The 15,205-nt window shown below is 40.1% G+C and overlaps 1 protein-coding gene across 3 annotated transcripts in view; it reads right to left on the minus strand.

The window, feature by feature from the left end:
- Positions 1-225: 225 nt before the first annotated feature.
- ppp2r3a (protein phosphatase 2, regulatory subunit B'', alpha) overlaps positions 226-15,205 on the minus strand; it is a 67,009-nt gene continuing 52,029 nt past the window's right edge. For 2 of the 3 annotated variants that reach the window (XM_028000024.1, XM_028000025.1), the window contains exons 3-13: positions 8,218-8,502; positions 7,367-7,470; positions 7,145-7,247; positions 6,962-7,036; positions 5,372-5,615; positions 5,228-5,276; positions 5,054-5,143; positions 4,770-4,945; positions 4,568-4,686; positions 4,186-4,292; positions 226-3,191 (exon numbers count right to left, since the gene is read on the minus strand). In XM_028000024.1, coding sequence (XP_027855825.1) covers positions 3,095-3,191; positions 4,186-4,292; positions 4,568-4,686; positions 4,770-4,945; positions 5,054-5,143; positions 5,228-5,276; positions 5,372-5,615; positions 6,962-7,036; positions 7,145-7,247; positions 7,367-7,470; positions 8,218-8,502 — 1,449 coding nt within the window. In that variant the 3' untranslated portion in view covers positions 226-3,094. Of the gene's footprint in view, positions 3,192-4,185; positions 4,293-4,567; positions 4,687-4,769; positions 4,946-5,053; positions 5,144-5,227; positions 5,277-5,371; positions 5,616-6,961; positions 7,037-7,144; positions 7,248-7,366; positions 7,471-8,217; positions 8,503-9,885; positions 11,822-15,205 lie in introns of those variants that run through there. The other variant, XM_028000026.1, reaches the window with a different exon arrangement.

Genomic DNA, 15,205 nt, shown 5'->3' on the forward strand with positions numbered 1-15,205 from the left:
GTTTAGATGTGGCTTTGTAATAATTTCCAGGCTTGTAGATGTCTGTGACTTTGTCACCAGGGTCAGGATATGATGTGTTGTTTTTTGAGATTATTTTTTTGTGTGTGCTGTCAGATATCTTCCATTGGTCTGGGTATTCACCCCATGTGTAACTTTTATGTCTTTCTAAATTCATGAGACCTTTTGTGTGCATGTGTGTGGGAGAAAATACAAAAGTACAAGAAGGATTAATGAAGCAGCTTTATTGAAAATGTCTTAACCATAAACTTCAGATAAAGGCAGCATAAGAAAAGGGAAAGAAAGTCAGCAAGTAAGAAAGCAGGAAAGAACAAAAAGCATGCCAACACAATATGCAACAATGAACATCCTCCTGTCTTCTCTGTACAAGAGGAAGAATGTCACAATAAAAGTCCTTCCTGCCTCTCTCCTTACAGAGATATAACGCTAAAGTCCTGCATGGCTTCTTTCGTTTTGTGATGCGTCACATTTGAGCACCGGGACACATTGCATAGAACAGAAATGTTGAGTATAACAACCCTCTTCTTTTTACATACAGAGAGTGAGTGAGTGTGTATGAGAGAGAAAGTTTAAAGGTTTCCGTTTGTGTGATTGTCAGAATGGAGAAAACGGAGGATTTCATCTAATTCTAGTGATAAAACTCCACAAATCTAACAAGCTAACAAACACACATCTACCATAATTTACCCCCCACCCCCCTCCCAAGCCACACAGTGGCACAACAATACAAATCATGACAGGTCATAAAATAATCAGGCTTATCACAGCTCGAATGGCTTATATTATAATAGTTGTTAAAGTACAGTTTAATACAGAAGATAGATTTACAATTAGTATAAAGCAGAATTGGAGAGTTTAAGGTAGATGCTGTAAATCTTTACAGCTCTTAATCCCTTTGAATACAAACTGTGTACAACAAGAGGAGGTATGTAGCAGTGAATCTGAGACAAGACCAAATCTACTCTTGATTAAAAAGATAATAATCAAGACCTGTGCAGTGCAAAGCTATTCAGCACAACCTTAATGGCAACACCAAACAAGCGCTCCTAAAACACACTTTTCCCCCAGTGATTTGTAAGCCTTCACATGGTGCTAGCTTAGGTAGACACAGGCACTTGTCCCCGTGAGTGCAGCTTAAGTAAATAATGTCATTTAAACGTATTTAAAAAAAAAAAAAAAAATGAAGGAGTTATTATTATTATTGTTTAGTTTCAATCTAGATTGGTTGGTCCTGGAGGGCAAAGCGAACAGCTAGTCCAAGAGGGGCTGAGACCAAAGCAGACTATTGTGGTCAATTCTGTTGTTACTGTGTGTTTCATTCAGGAAGTACAATTGTTACTCACTGCCTTCAACCTGAATTTTTTTAGGTAAAATTTCACTAAATGGTCTGTAAAAAAAAAAACAATCCAATACAAATAGGACGACAGTTTCAAGAAGAAAACAGCTAACGCAAACTGCTATTTAGTTTTTAACACTTCTTACGTTTTTTCATTTTCAATTTGGTCCTAGTTGCTAGTTTCAACCTCCAGTTTCAATTAATCTGGATTTTCATTAAATCAGGAGAGTTATTTACTGACTTTAACTCCAGATAAACTTTATAGAACTTCACTTCAAAATGTTTAACCGTCCCTTTAAAAAAAATCAAATAAAAAAAAGAAAAGAACACTATCACGGATTTTTCCTCAATCTGTGTGATTTGAGTTACTGTGACAAGATGTCAGAAAAGCTATGGTACATTGTGTATGTTATGTTCAATAGGGCAAAAACTACTAACAATATGGTGTAGGCTGAAATATTAGCAAAAGAACAGCATGTTCAGCATGAAATAACTTCATAATTTTAACTGCAAAGTGTTTTTGTCTAACAACAAGTATGGAAATCATAAAGTTTAGTCGCTATTTACCGCACATGTGAATGGTAACTTACAACATCTGGACAAAAAAAATGCTTAATAGACAGCTGTTCAACTTGGTGAATGAAATTGTAAAGAAAAAAAAATATTTTTTATACCCTTTAACCTATTTTAATAACTAATACTGGGCTGTGCCTGTGCTTGGGGACAGGAGACATCAGTTGTTAGATCTAGCATATTAGAGATATAAAAGTGTAAAAATAAAGAAAAAAAAATACTGAAGGAGACCAGCAGGAGGGACACACATATCCTAAAATAAAATATACTGTTTGCATTATCACAGAGGTGACACGTGGAAATGTTTGGACAACCCTACCAGAGAGTTTGATACGACTGGCAGCACACTTCCTTTCATGTGCGTCTTTCCTCAACGTCATCTGAAATGCAGGGATTGAACGTTACAGTCCGTGACCTAAAACGGGGGCGGGGGAGTCCGGGAGAGGATGAGCAGCTCCGGCAGTGAGGGGGACCGGACCACTAACACGGGAAGTAAAAACCCAGTCGTCCTGATCCATGCAGTAGCCCATACTGGCCACAGAGAGGAGATAGTGTTGCGATCGTCCCCAAACTGTTACATGACCTCTCCCTGAGGGGACTTGAGTCTTAACAACTTCCTTCACCAGAAACGCAGTGACAAACTGCACACGCAGCATGTTCCTGAGGGCCGGGTCTGTGTGTACGTCACAGGGAGGAGGGCGCTGTTGATCCTCAGTGGCAGTGGCTTTAACAACTTTAAAGAACTCTCAGCTTAAAGTTTCTCTGCGTCGGTCTAAATTTGGCACAGCAACGGTAAAAACTCTTTTTTTTAAAAAGAAAACAGATTGTCTTTTGGCATGATTGTCAGTAGAGAATTCACAAAGAAGTTTTTTTTCTGTTTGTTTTTACAGTTAAGTAGTTTTCTCCCAGTCTCCGTCGAGCTTATCAAGCAGTTCTTTTTCTCTCCACTGTCACCGTCTGTCTTCTCAAATGGATCAAAGAGCAGAGATATTGTGCTGTCCATGTGTGTGAATGCATAGTTACGCCAAGCACACAGTAAAACAGAAGTGTACATACACAAACACATTCATAAACTCCTTCCTGAGAGGAGCCAGGAAGTCCCTTATTTCCATTTAGATCCTATGTTTCACCCACACGCAGATGCTGAGCAATTCCACAAAAAGAGATTTATGCCGACAGGTCGGATATGACCAGTTTTTCCATCTTATTCCCAATCTCTCCTGGGACCTGAAGCTCCTCAGATTCATAGTCGTCATCAAACGTCCTGAAAACAAACAAACAAAAATGCAAATCATGCTGTTATCCTTGCAAATATTCAATCTTAAGTAGTTAATATGAACAATGCATTTGAAGAGTTTTGATATTTGGTCATTTTACAACCACAAACTTTCATGTTTTCTCATTGGGATTTTTTTATTTTTTTTTTTGACTGACCAACACAAAGTCTATCGTGATTGTGAAATGGAAGGAAAATAATTTTTCTCGAAATACAAAATCTAAAAATTGCATTTAGTTATATCTTCTTTTTTGGCACTACTGGCCTTTGTTGAGTTGTAAATTGACAGGAAAGTTAGGTGGTGAAGAGGCAGAACATACAATTTGATAACAGCCACAAATCATTTCTAAATATCTGCACATGCTTAGCTGCCCCATCCAGTGCTTCACATTCTTGCCCATTCTTTTCAGCAAAATGTGCCCAAGCTGGGTCAGACTGGATGGATCTGTGAGCATACATTTTTATGTGTTACCAGAGTGTTCTCTTTGGAATTAGGTCTGGATCTTAATTCTAACATATGCACTGAAAATGCTTTGATCCAGCCACATATATGCGACATTGTAGATGTGGATGGATGTTCGGGTCATTTCCCCGCTAGAAGGCCCTCTTCAGTCTTGAGTCTTGTGTAACCTGTAAGAGCCTTTCTTCTAGAATTGCCCGTTATTTTGGCTCCATCTTAACATCAACTTTCTCCCACTTCCATGTCCATGCTAAAGAGAATATATGATGAGTTTTGAGAGGTTCCTCATCCGACTGTGGTGATCTGTTCCACCGGTTCCCCAAAATGTTTGTGTCAAACTGGAAACTGTGTTTCTTGTGAGTTTCTTAAACAAAAACAGGAATCGTTTTCCTTCCCCATACTTTGTGTTGACCTATTATATAAAATCCCCCTTATTTATGGTTGTAATGTGGCCAAATGTGACAAGGTTTAGAGGGTATAAATTACTTTTTAAATGTGCTATATACAAGTGATGGGGTGTACCCTTCATGGAGCTGTTCGTTTGCAGTTTCCTCTGCTACCAGTATCTCATATTCCTCTGCAGCATATTTATCCCAGTCAGATGGCTCTGGACCTTCGCTGTCAATGTCCTGAAACACATTTTTTTTTCATTATTTAATTTTTTTCCTACAGCCACAAAATAAATACAGCCTAGGAATTTTCAAGATTTATGTAAGGGTAAATAATGAATAGATTAATCCGGTAGATACTGTAAGATTTATTTACTTATATTTATTATTTATTATCAGTTATATTACTTATAATAATTTCAATCAACTCTAGTAAAATTCAGATTTTTATTGTTACATTTGCTCCTGAGATTTTACTTGAAATCCTATTACATATAAGAAATAAAAGTTGGCACCTTTTGCACTGCAAATGGATCTCTCTGCTCGTGGTCCAGGTATTTCTCCAGATTGAAAAATGTGTCGAAGAATATGTGAGCCATCCGGCAGCGCTTCAGATCGCTCAGGGTTATTTTACCTGGAGGAAAGGCATTCATGTGTTTAATGCGAGCACAAAATCAGTGTGTGACTCTCAGATGAAGAAAGTTAAAGATATTTAACCTGGATTCTCGGGCTTGACCAAGTCAAGCATTTGGCAGAGCAAATCCTGGAAGGGCAGCGGTTCGATGCCCATCCTCTCCATCCTCTCGCACTGCTCCTCATAGAAGTATTCCAGCTCAAACATGGAGAGAACGCCGTCGCCATCGACGTCCATGCAGCGATACCAGTACTCTATGCTGCCGAGGCAAATGGGAGACAGGTTGTCGGTGTTTGAGTTTCTGAGGGTGACTGCGAACTTGTAAAACAGATGGTGAGTCACGGATATCCGAGCAGCTGCGCAATACCTGGTTGGGTTTTTCTTGTCTTCCTCAGATAAGAGGAACCAGACAAACTCAGCGTAGCTCATCCTGCCTTCTCTCTGCACGGCGTTGCCCCTGGAGACGAAACAGACAGAGCCGTTCACATTGATCGCCACATTCGCGTTGAAGTAATCAGCTCCTCTGTGTGCTTTCACTCACCGGGTTACAGCACCGGAAAACAACCTGTCGATGATTCTGTTTGAGGATGCTGTCAAAAGGGTGAAAATAATGGGAGGAAAAATTAACAAATGCGATTGGACACATCATAAGAGAACGCTGTATTTAACTTCAAGTTGTTCTTACAGTGGTCATTGTATCTCGACAGGTCCTTGGGGTCAATGTAGAGGTCGTGGTCGGTGTCCAGCTCCCAGAACTTGCAGTAGATGACGTAGAAGTGTTCGTAGGAGAAGTAGTCGGTGATCTGGTTGATGTCGTCCTCTTCCTCCAGGAGCGCCAGCGTCTGCAGGAAGTTGCTCCTGCGCAGCTCTGTCATGGTGACGCGGCCCGTCCAGGAGCGGTTCACCACATAAAATATCCGCTGGATAACCTGTGGCAGGCAGAGAGGAAAGATGAGTAAATTCACTGTAAATTCACTATTTGTAAAATCTAAGTCATTAAAGTTCATTGACGTGGCGAAAACTGCAGACTGCTATAATTCTTTACAAAGTCAAAAACAATTAGAGGAAAACATAAAAAAATTGTGTGAGATTAAGGAGCAAATGTATAAGTTAAGGGGAGAATCGCAGTTTAAAATATGCTAATTCAGAACAACTAGAAAATATTTTTGTGTGACAAACTGTGGAATCATTTGAATATTGAACTTAGACAATATCCACACATAAAACTGTTCAAATTGATATGTAAGCATAACGCTGGACAAGCTGGATATAATATATAATATTCAGTTATTGTTGGTGCTTTTGTTGCTGATGCTTATGATGTACGAGAATCTTTTAGGCAAACAGAGAATGGCCCAAAAAGATAAAATATCCATTAAATTACAATTTTATTTGCTTTCACCGGGGGATTGATTTCAACAATGAAACGATGGGAATAATAAAAAAATTAAGCATCTACATAAATCTTTAGAAGGAGAATAATGCAAAAAAGAAAAATAACGTTGCTTTAAAGATGGTTCTCACTCCAAGTTGGACAGGAGATCAGCTCACAGTTTAAACCAGGGGTTCAGGTCACACTTAGCTCAACAAAGAGCGGGTCAGCAATCATTTCCTGGTAAATCAACCTCCCAGAGCTGCTAATGTCTTCTACAGAAGTGGATCAGCTGATGCACTAGAATGGTCTTAAAATGGACATGTGGCAGGCCGGGGGTCTCAGCTGCAAATGGGACTGTGGGCGGCTTCGTTTCCGTGATGTCACGGCACACCGACAAACTCTCCGCACTTCGACGCAGCAACACCTCGACTTCAGAGGCACGTATTGCAGCTGCTCCAGTTAGCGGTGGTGAGCGCGCTCCTTCTAATGTTACACAGCAGATGTTCACAGGAACAGCTCTGCTGGCAACGAAGGACAAGCTTGCTGGTATTAGAAACGCAAGTCAACGGATTTTATTAAAATGAAACAACATCGTAACATCATAACTTAGAGGATAACCAATAACTGTCATCATCTCAATCGCATTGTGTTCTTAAAATGTAAAAGGAGTGGATTCTTCACAGAATGCTCATTGTCGTTAGTACTCTCTTAGTCACATTTATTTCCACTCCTAACCTTCTCGCTCAAAAATTGTGAAAAATTCAACTCTAATTTAACCCCAATTTAAATGAGTTATTATAAATAATAACTCATTTATAATCTGAGTAATAAATGAGTTATTATTCAGATTCACAATCTGAATAATAACTCATTTATCTTTCCATTATTTTGCCCATTTACCGTAGTAATGTAGCGCGAGTGGAATTCAGGGGCATCCTTCAAAAACGTGAGTCCAGGGTGTGTGTCCACAATGTCCTAAAAACCAAGGATAAATAGTTACAGAAAGAAGAGACGTTTTATGCTTTAAAGAAACACACCGCAGCACTAGACCGTGTAACAAGCAAGAGTTTAGATGGCACCTACTTGGAGAAGAGGAATGAAGTCTTCCTGTTCCAAGTACGTAAGCCCAGGTTTAGATAGCAGATAAATAAACCTCGATGAATCATCATGGCAACTGTATAGCAACCTGCAGAAGAGAAGACGGGAGTATGTTGGGGAGATCTGATTTCAGAACCTGAGGGGAGTCAAAATGTGGAGGATTCTGATAAAAAACAAAACAGGAGAACTAAAACCGGGCATCCTTACTTCCTCCATGTTGCAACAAATGAGTGAACCGACACAAAGCCCGTCCTCTCACCACCAGCAGCGTAGAACATGGCTGCCTTCCAGTAAAGCGGACATCCACACACCTGAACAGAGACACAGACAAAACAGTCACTACTGTACAACAAAACACGTTTTTTTGGCCCAAATAAAGTCATATAAATAGTATAACATAGAGTAAAGGTTGTGAATAATTGTTAAGTAGAAGTAATGAAATACAATATTTTAATTCAGCGAAAATTCAGGATAACTAGCTGCAATAAACAACAGGAAGTCTTTTACGGTATGTTTCTACGACCTAATACAGCGGTAGGGCCTCCACAGTGGCTCTTAAGCCACCGAGAATGGCAAAGAATATTAGGTTTTATTATTAAATTACTTCTTACTACTAAAAAAATAATGAAAAAGGCAATTTTCTATTATTATGCAATTTCGCAGAATTTCCATAAGAGAATTACAACAATCGTGCTAGAACTTACTTTTTTTGTTTACCGTTTTATTAGGTCATAAACTAACTGGGGTTTTTTTTTCTTCATTTTCCATACAAGTGGAATTAAATACTCAGTTTTTTGGTTTTTTTCTAACATCCGGTAGAAATTTGTTGACATGTTTTTGAAAGGGTTGTGTAGATTTTGCAGCTCTAGACAATTTATATTTAGTAGAACCATGACCAAAATGGAGTTTTTGAGTTGTAAAAGTTGCTGACCCCTGACCTTAAAACAAAAATATTTTCCCTTTCTTCTTTGGAAAATAGCTCAAGGTCTATCTTTTTTTTTTTTGTTGCTTTTTTCTTCCATAAAGCAGCATAACTTAAACCGCATATAACTGCTGACCTTTGCTATCTTGCCCATCTCATAAATGTCAGCCTTCTCCTCCTCAAACTCGGCGAAGGCCGTCTCTATGGCAGCGATGGTTGCGTCGTGGTTGGCAGTCGGGCCCAGGGCAGGGAGCCCACGAGGGTAGTAGAACCTGGGAATGTTAACGGCAGGAGGAAGGGGAGTGATGACCTCCGGCGCTGGAGGAGGGCTTGGCGAACGTGGCGTGGGGGGCGGAGAAGCTGTGGTTGCGGGCGGCGCTGGAGGAGGTGTTCCTGGCTTCTTTTCCAGTTTGGGCTGGAGCTATGGCGATTAAGAGGAAATCAGGCACGGGGACAAAGGGTTGGGACTCTGTGCATGTCACATGTGGTGTTCATATTTTTGGATCTTTTTAGTGAAAAACTAGAGTCTTTGAAAAGTAACACCACATTGAGGCAGGAATTAGCTTCCTGAAGCGAAAGCGTAGGTGGATCGTAAGAAAACACAACCACCTCAGGCCTGTGACACACATGGAAATTCCCAGTGAATAATATTAAATATGTAACAAACTTGTCTGGCAATCAGTTAGTCACTGCAAAACATTTTAACTGTGGTGTTGGCAGGAACAGTTCCAAGTGGTGCAACACTGCAGAAGTCAACATAATGCAGGGCAGACATTTCCTGACTGCAAATTCTCAAACTCCAACAAAGCAATAGAAAACAGACAGCTGTGAAAATGAAGGTAATTTTTAGGAGCCAACGTGAAAACGCAGACCTGCACTAATCAGTCAAAAATTTGTCGGTCCTCCAGAGATTGGCATTCGTGTGTGATCAGCAGGGCAAATACTGAAAAAAATGTATGTAATTAAATCAACTGATTGACTTATTAAATGGATAAACTAAGAACTCCCATCATTTACAGTCTATAAATGCAACACCACTTTTGAGTTCAATAAACACTACATAAAAGTTAGAGAATATGTTGGAATTCCTTTGTTATCTGGTACAACAGTGTTCTTCTGTGTACATCTGTGAACATTTCAATATGAATAAGAGGAAAAAACATTAACAGACTAAACTGACCGAGGCAATAGGTACCCTAATTATTGGGTATCTATTGCCTCACAAAAGTTTAATCAAGAAAACCCATTTTATTCACTGTTTGCCTGCCAAACTTAAGCAGAGCAGTTCTTAGGACAGCATTATTTAAGATTTAATTTATGAGTAAAAGACCTAGTTCACACTAGGTCTTTTAGTCCTCATACTGGTGGTAAGAGAACATGTTGCACCAGGGTGGAATGAAAAGATACAGATTTCACAGTGTTACTGACTCTGCTGCTTATGAAATCTCCAGGCAGACCTCAGTGGAGTCCTCTGTTGGGCCTCCGTCCCGTCTGTATTGAGCAGGACAGCTGGAGCTGTGCTTCCCTTCAAAGTGTTCATTCTATCGCTCTATTCCTGCAACCCCCTGCACTATAAATACACCACCAATACCTGTCTCAAAATAGTTTTGCCGTCCATGGCATGTAACTCTGTGTCTAAGAGCAACAAGACGCGACTACTGTATCTGTGTGTCTTTAATGCACCACCAGGTCTGTCTTTTATGTGATGAACAAACGATTAAATGGATGACAGTCCAACCTCCATGCATTCTCTTTGCACTACCACACTTGCGCGGTGTTTATGCTGACTGCTGAACCGACTGACCTGTTGCTGTTGGAAAGACTTGAGCCTCTTTTTGAACCGTGAGGGCAGGACAAAGTCACACCCCCTGGCCAGAAAAGCCAGCTCCCCCCTCAGGTCAGGGTCCCGCCGTAACGAAGCCTCTTTGTCCTCCTTGATCATCATGGTGGAGGCCGACGCTCGCTACTCCTCTATGAGATACGACCACTGATGCGGCTACAGATGAAGTGGCTTGCCCAGAAATTAAACTACTTCCTGTAACTGTAACTGTAACGGAAGAGCTTACTCAGGAGCCAAAACAGCCATACAATCCGTCAATATCTCCTTTGGCAACTACTTACACTTCAAAAAGCTATGTCCTATGCACTCCCCTTGACCAGACAAAGTTTAAAAGCTGTGTTCTGTAGAGCGGTATTCCATTAATGAATCTGAGTAAGGAGGCTTTCCTCAGGCGTCCCGTACCACAAAAAGGTTCGAAGCAACATGGTAGCATGCTCGTTTATCTGCAGCTGCAACCCCAAAACACAGCTTCTGTTCTGGGTAGAAACCTGTCAGCTGTCCCCATGTCAGCTTTGGATGTGTGCATTAGATGTAGCCTGACTGGTGCCGCCTGCTCCAAGCTGGGCTCTGACAAGCTGCGGTGAGAAACATGAGCCATGTCGGGGTCTGGTAATACACACACGCGCGTGCACAAACATGCACCGAACTGTCTGTCCTGAGCGTTGGGGCGGTGGGTGGGTCAGGGGCTGCAAACATGTTGTATATCAGTGAGTTATGTTTTGCAGGAACTGGGTCCTCTTCAGTTTCTGCTCGGGACTAAAGTTAGCCAGTAGGAAGTTACAACTCAAAGTGATTGAAATAATTCTACAGCAGACAGGAAGCTTCTCTTTAAACTGCGGGAGAAGTAAGCTGAAATATTTTCATAGACGTAATTCGAGATGAAGTGATGAATCAGCGGGAGAAGCAGCTGTCGAGAAAAAGTTTATTCCTCACAGGGAGTAGTTAAAGAGGGCCTTTAGATATTTACCTGAACCTTTTGAACACCAAAATCTGCTCTCAGTTGTCACTTAAGCTGAAAATAATTATTCTCTGTTAGGTAGTTGATGAATTAAACAATGTGAAATTGAACGGTCCACATTAGCATTCCTTTTTACTACATGCATCCTTTAGCATACTACAAATACATTTACAATCACTCGTGCATACCCTCACACATTTAGCTGAACTAATTGGCAAAATTAAGCCTAATGTGTGTTAAGTCTCCTCTTTTGTTGCCAGCAAGTGGCGTGTCATGTTGAAAAAGTGCCAGGTTTCTTTATTCGGCATCACAAGAAGGCCTGTGAAAGCAGGTAGGAAACATGGCCTCAAACCTCAATGCTGTACTGCCTGATGTTCTCTCCGAAGCCCGTTTTGGTGATGGAGAGTTGAGATTTAAAGTCCTGTGACCGAACCTTGGCAACAAAGGATCAGTGAGAAAGTTGGTCAGTAAGATCGATCTGTTCTTGGGTTCTAAAAGCTTTGCTCCTGCAACAAAATGCTGGGAGAGTGAAGGTGGGGAAAGCTATTGCTGAAGCTCTGGAGAGCACAGACCTGATCCAGAGAAGCTACCAGAGTGACATGTTCACAGGAAGGGCTGCGGTCTAAAACCTCAACTCTACAAAGATCTTTGAATGGTGCGTCAGTGAGGGATGTTCTATGGTGGGGCCTGACTTTAGAGATGCAGGGATGCAGGAAAGGGTGACTAAAGCAAACATGTCAGACCAACACACAATTTAACCCTGCTTAGGATAGTGTTGATACTGGAGCCTATCCCAACAGTGAATGGGAACTAGGCAAGAGGAATGTTTGACAAACGACCAAAAAAAAGCTGTGTTTCCATTTCAAATGTACGCAAAACTTACTCGATACTCTGCTAATGTCGAAAAAACAAAATTTTGCAACTGAAGTGTTTCTGTTAAATAGGAAACACAATCAAAACCACACATGAATAAATTTGTTCCCGCAATAAGTCATTAAAAAACATGCCTCACCATCATCCTCCTATCGCTCTTGTCCTCCTTTTCGTATTTTCCGTCAGTAGTAACATCCGGTTATGGATCACATGACTCGTGTGATGGAGAGAGCGTTTAAAATGCAATTTTGCAAAATACATCGATTTCAATATAGCTGAAAAATCACCTCATCCTAGCTCAGTAACTTTTTATTGAAAAACCTGATTTTTTTCATAATTCCAATTTGCGCACTAACATAGTCGATGTAAGCACAGCTATAACACCACTCTTCAGTGTGGAAGTTGTTACTCAGATCATGAGTGAAAGCTATGTATTAGTGAGATTATAAAAATATAAAAATAAAAAAATGTCATAAAAACAGAAAAGCTACTTAAAGATTCTAGACAGAAAACTGTTTGTGAAGAGGCTTATCAGCTCCTGACTGGACTTATTTGAATCTCGGTGTAATTCAGCGTTCACAATGGCACACATTCTGACAATGACGTCCATTCAGGACAACAGAGCAACAGATCCACAGCATCACGAGTCCCCCGCCTTACATAATGGGATGGTTAAACCCACCTGCAGTCCAGTTAAAGTCTCTGAAAATCCAACATGTTTGTAATAACAGGACAAAAAAGGTTGTTTTTTTTCTTGCAACACTTCATCAATCTAAGGGTGGCTTTGGACGCTTGGTGACCAAAAAGAGGCCTCTCTTTTCTGCACTTCTCTTATAGGACATTTAATAAAACGTTTTTCTCCTCCCTTATATTCATGTGGTGGCAAGACAAACATGGGGTCTCCTCCAGCCTAGTGGCGAGTTTATCTGTGTTAAATTTATGATTGTTAGGGGAACAATCTCTGTATCACCAGTGATTTTGGTAAAAATGTATTTAATTCCCCTGACTGAATTTTGAATTGTCACACAATTTTACCAGAGGTAACAGTAAAAAGCATGATTTGCCATTTTACCTGTGACCAGGTAAAATAGCAAATAATGTCATTTTAATGTTTTCATAAAATGACAGACAGCAAAAACTGTCTGTTAGTTGCCAATACAGTAACAAGGTGGCAAAAATGTATTTTCCCTAACTAAAGCTGGGAAGTCATTTAAGGCGATACCAATCTGAAGCCTTAATGAAGCGAGACAGGAGATTCTTCTGGACTTTTTCAATAAGTTCTTGTAGCAAACATAATTCAAACACATGGACAGCAACTGACTATAATAGCAGAGAAATTAAGGTAAAGTACAGTTGTGCGGATCTCTTTCAGGGCAACACAAGCTGGAAATCTAGCCCCCTCTAGTGATACAGAGGCCTATTTAGGTTTTTGACAGTAAAAACAAATGTTTTTGGGGGTTTTTTTTAAATGAATTTAATATTTGATCCTAACTCAATTTCCAGAGTTTAATGTTATTCTGTTTTTTAATGCATTTTTTCTACCTGAAGGTGAAGGTTTCTATTCTCACAAGACTAATAGAGGAGTTGTGAGAGCGTGCTCATCTATGGAAATAAACCCAGAAAAATAAGTGAGTCACCTTATGTTTTGGGTAACTCCCTGTACACCGTCCTGAATTCTTCGGAACAACTGGATGCCATACCGAAGCCAAGGTCGCATACCGATCCCACACACAGCTACACACACTCACAAACTTATCTTCTTTTCCTACCCTCATCTGAATCTTATGTTGCAGCGGGAAACGGCCCACAACTCATAATAAACTGCAAATATGTTCCAGTATTCCCCTGATCCCTGTTTTATCACTAAATTATACCTCTAGCGCTTCTTGATCTCAACCTTATCAATTGCAGCAATGCGTCTATGAACTCATTTATCTCTGTATAAAGCGATATGTGTGTGTATTTAACTGTGAGCCCCAACAGATGCCGCCAAGCAGCTGTGTGCTCTTTTCCTGTCTGACTGACAGATGGTGTAACCCGGCCTTCCCGGCCCCGCTCTGCCTGGGCCTGAGACCAGTTTAGCGGTGAAGACAGTGAGATTGGTGTGGGGAGTCCGATCCTTCAAACATCCAGGATTTAGTACTCTGCTGCGCTCAGGTGACATGAAAACAAACTCTGGCACAAACTGTTCCCTTTAAGAAGGATGCAGAGAGCCGGTGAGTCAACGGCACATTGAGGAATGACTAAAGAGAAAAAGACACAAAAAATTCAAACGGAACTGATATGTTTTACATTAGCCATTACCTTTTTATTGCTCATTGAAGAAATCAACTTGTGTTTGGGTTATTTTTGGCTCTTAAGGTTGTTAAGCTCTAGCTAAAACTGTCACAAAGTCCAATTAAAGAAATACTACAATGGGACACAGCTCAGTGATTCATCCACTTAAGTTCTATTCAATCAATTTATATATTGCTAATTTAAAAGAGATTTCCAGCAAATGTTAACTCAAAGTAAAATAATTGTATATTATGTATATACACATAACCTGGATTTTAACTCGAGTCGAGCAAATCTCAATCTCGTTGTAATCTGTTGATGACAATGACAAATAAATCTTAAAATGGTCAAGTATTACACTTATTTCAATCCAGTCATGTAGTAAGGTGAAAATTCTGTTACATACAGTCCATACATACTGTATGTAATGTAAGATGTGTTCCAAGCTGTAACATTGAGTTTTTGTGTAGCTGTTTTAAAAAATAAAAATAAAAAACACACACACATACAAACAGCCTTTTTCATGAGAATTTACATTACATTCTTTTTCTTTTTAGCTAATGTATCTGTGAGTCTATCTCCAAAACAACTAAATGATTTGGGGTATTTGTGATGTCGTTCACAAAGAAAGAGAGAGTGAGTTAGCTGCTGCAGCTTCCTAATTGTTGCTTTCATGTAATCTCCTTTGCAACCTTGAACCGGACAGATATTTATAAACATGTTCATAAGAGCTTAGTTTATAAAATACGACAAGCTTGTAAATGCATTTTGTCACAACTGGACAATGGAACTGGGTTGAAATATGCTGCCAGCTGACTTATCAACAAGCCATATCAAAACAGAGAGTACAATCCCAGTATGAGTCTAGCCCTTTGGCTAACTGCTGCACATAGAAACATGATTGAAGTAAAATGTGTTTATTAAAGTCTTCAGCTCAGGGGTGTCCAACTCCATTCTTCAGGAGTCAGTGTTCCACATGTTTTAGATTTTCAACTATTTGCTGGATCAAATAAAAGGTTCATTAGTTGGATCCTGCAGAACTCATGACGCAGTAAGCAGCTGCGTCATGCAGCCCACCTGCATAGTACTGCCATTTAAATGGCAGTACTATGTAAGGTCAACTTTTTTTCAGCTTTACAGCGTGTTATAATGTTACTCTCTCATCAAAAACATACC

This window comes from Xiphophorus couchianus, chromosome 19 (assembly GCF_001444195.1).
Source record: "Xiphophorus couchianus chromosome 19, X_couchianus-1.0, whole genome shotgun sequence".
Lineage (NCBI taxonomy): Eukaryota > Metazoa > Chordata > Actinopteri > Cyprinodontiformes > Poeciliidae > Xiphophorus > Xiphophorus couchianus.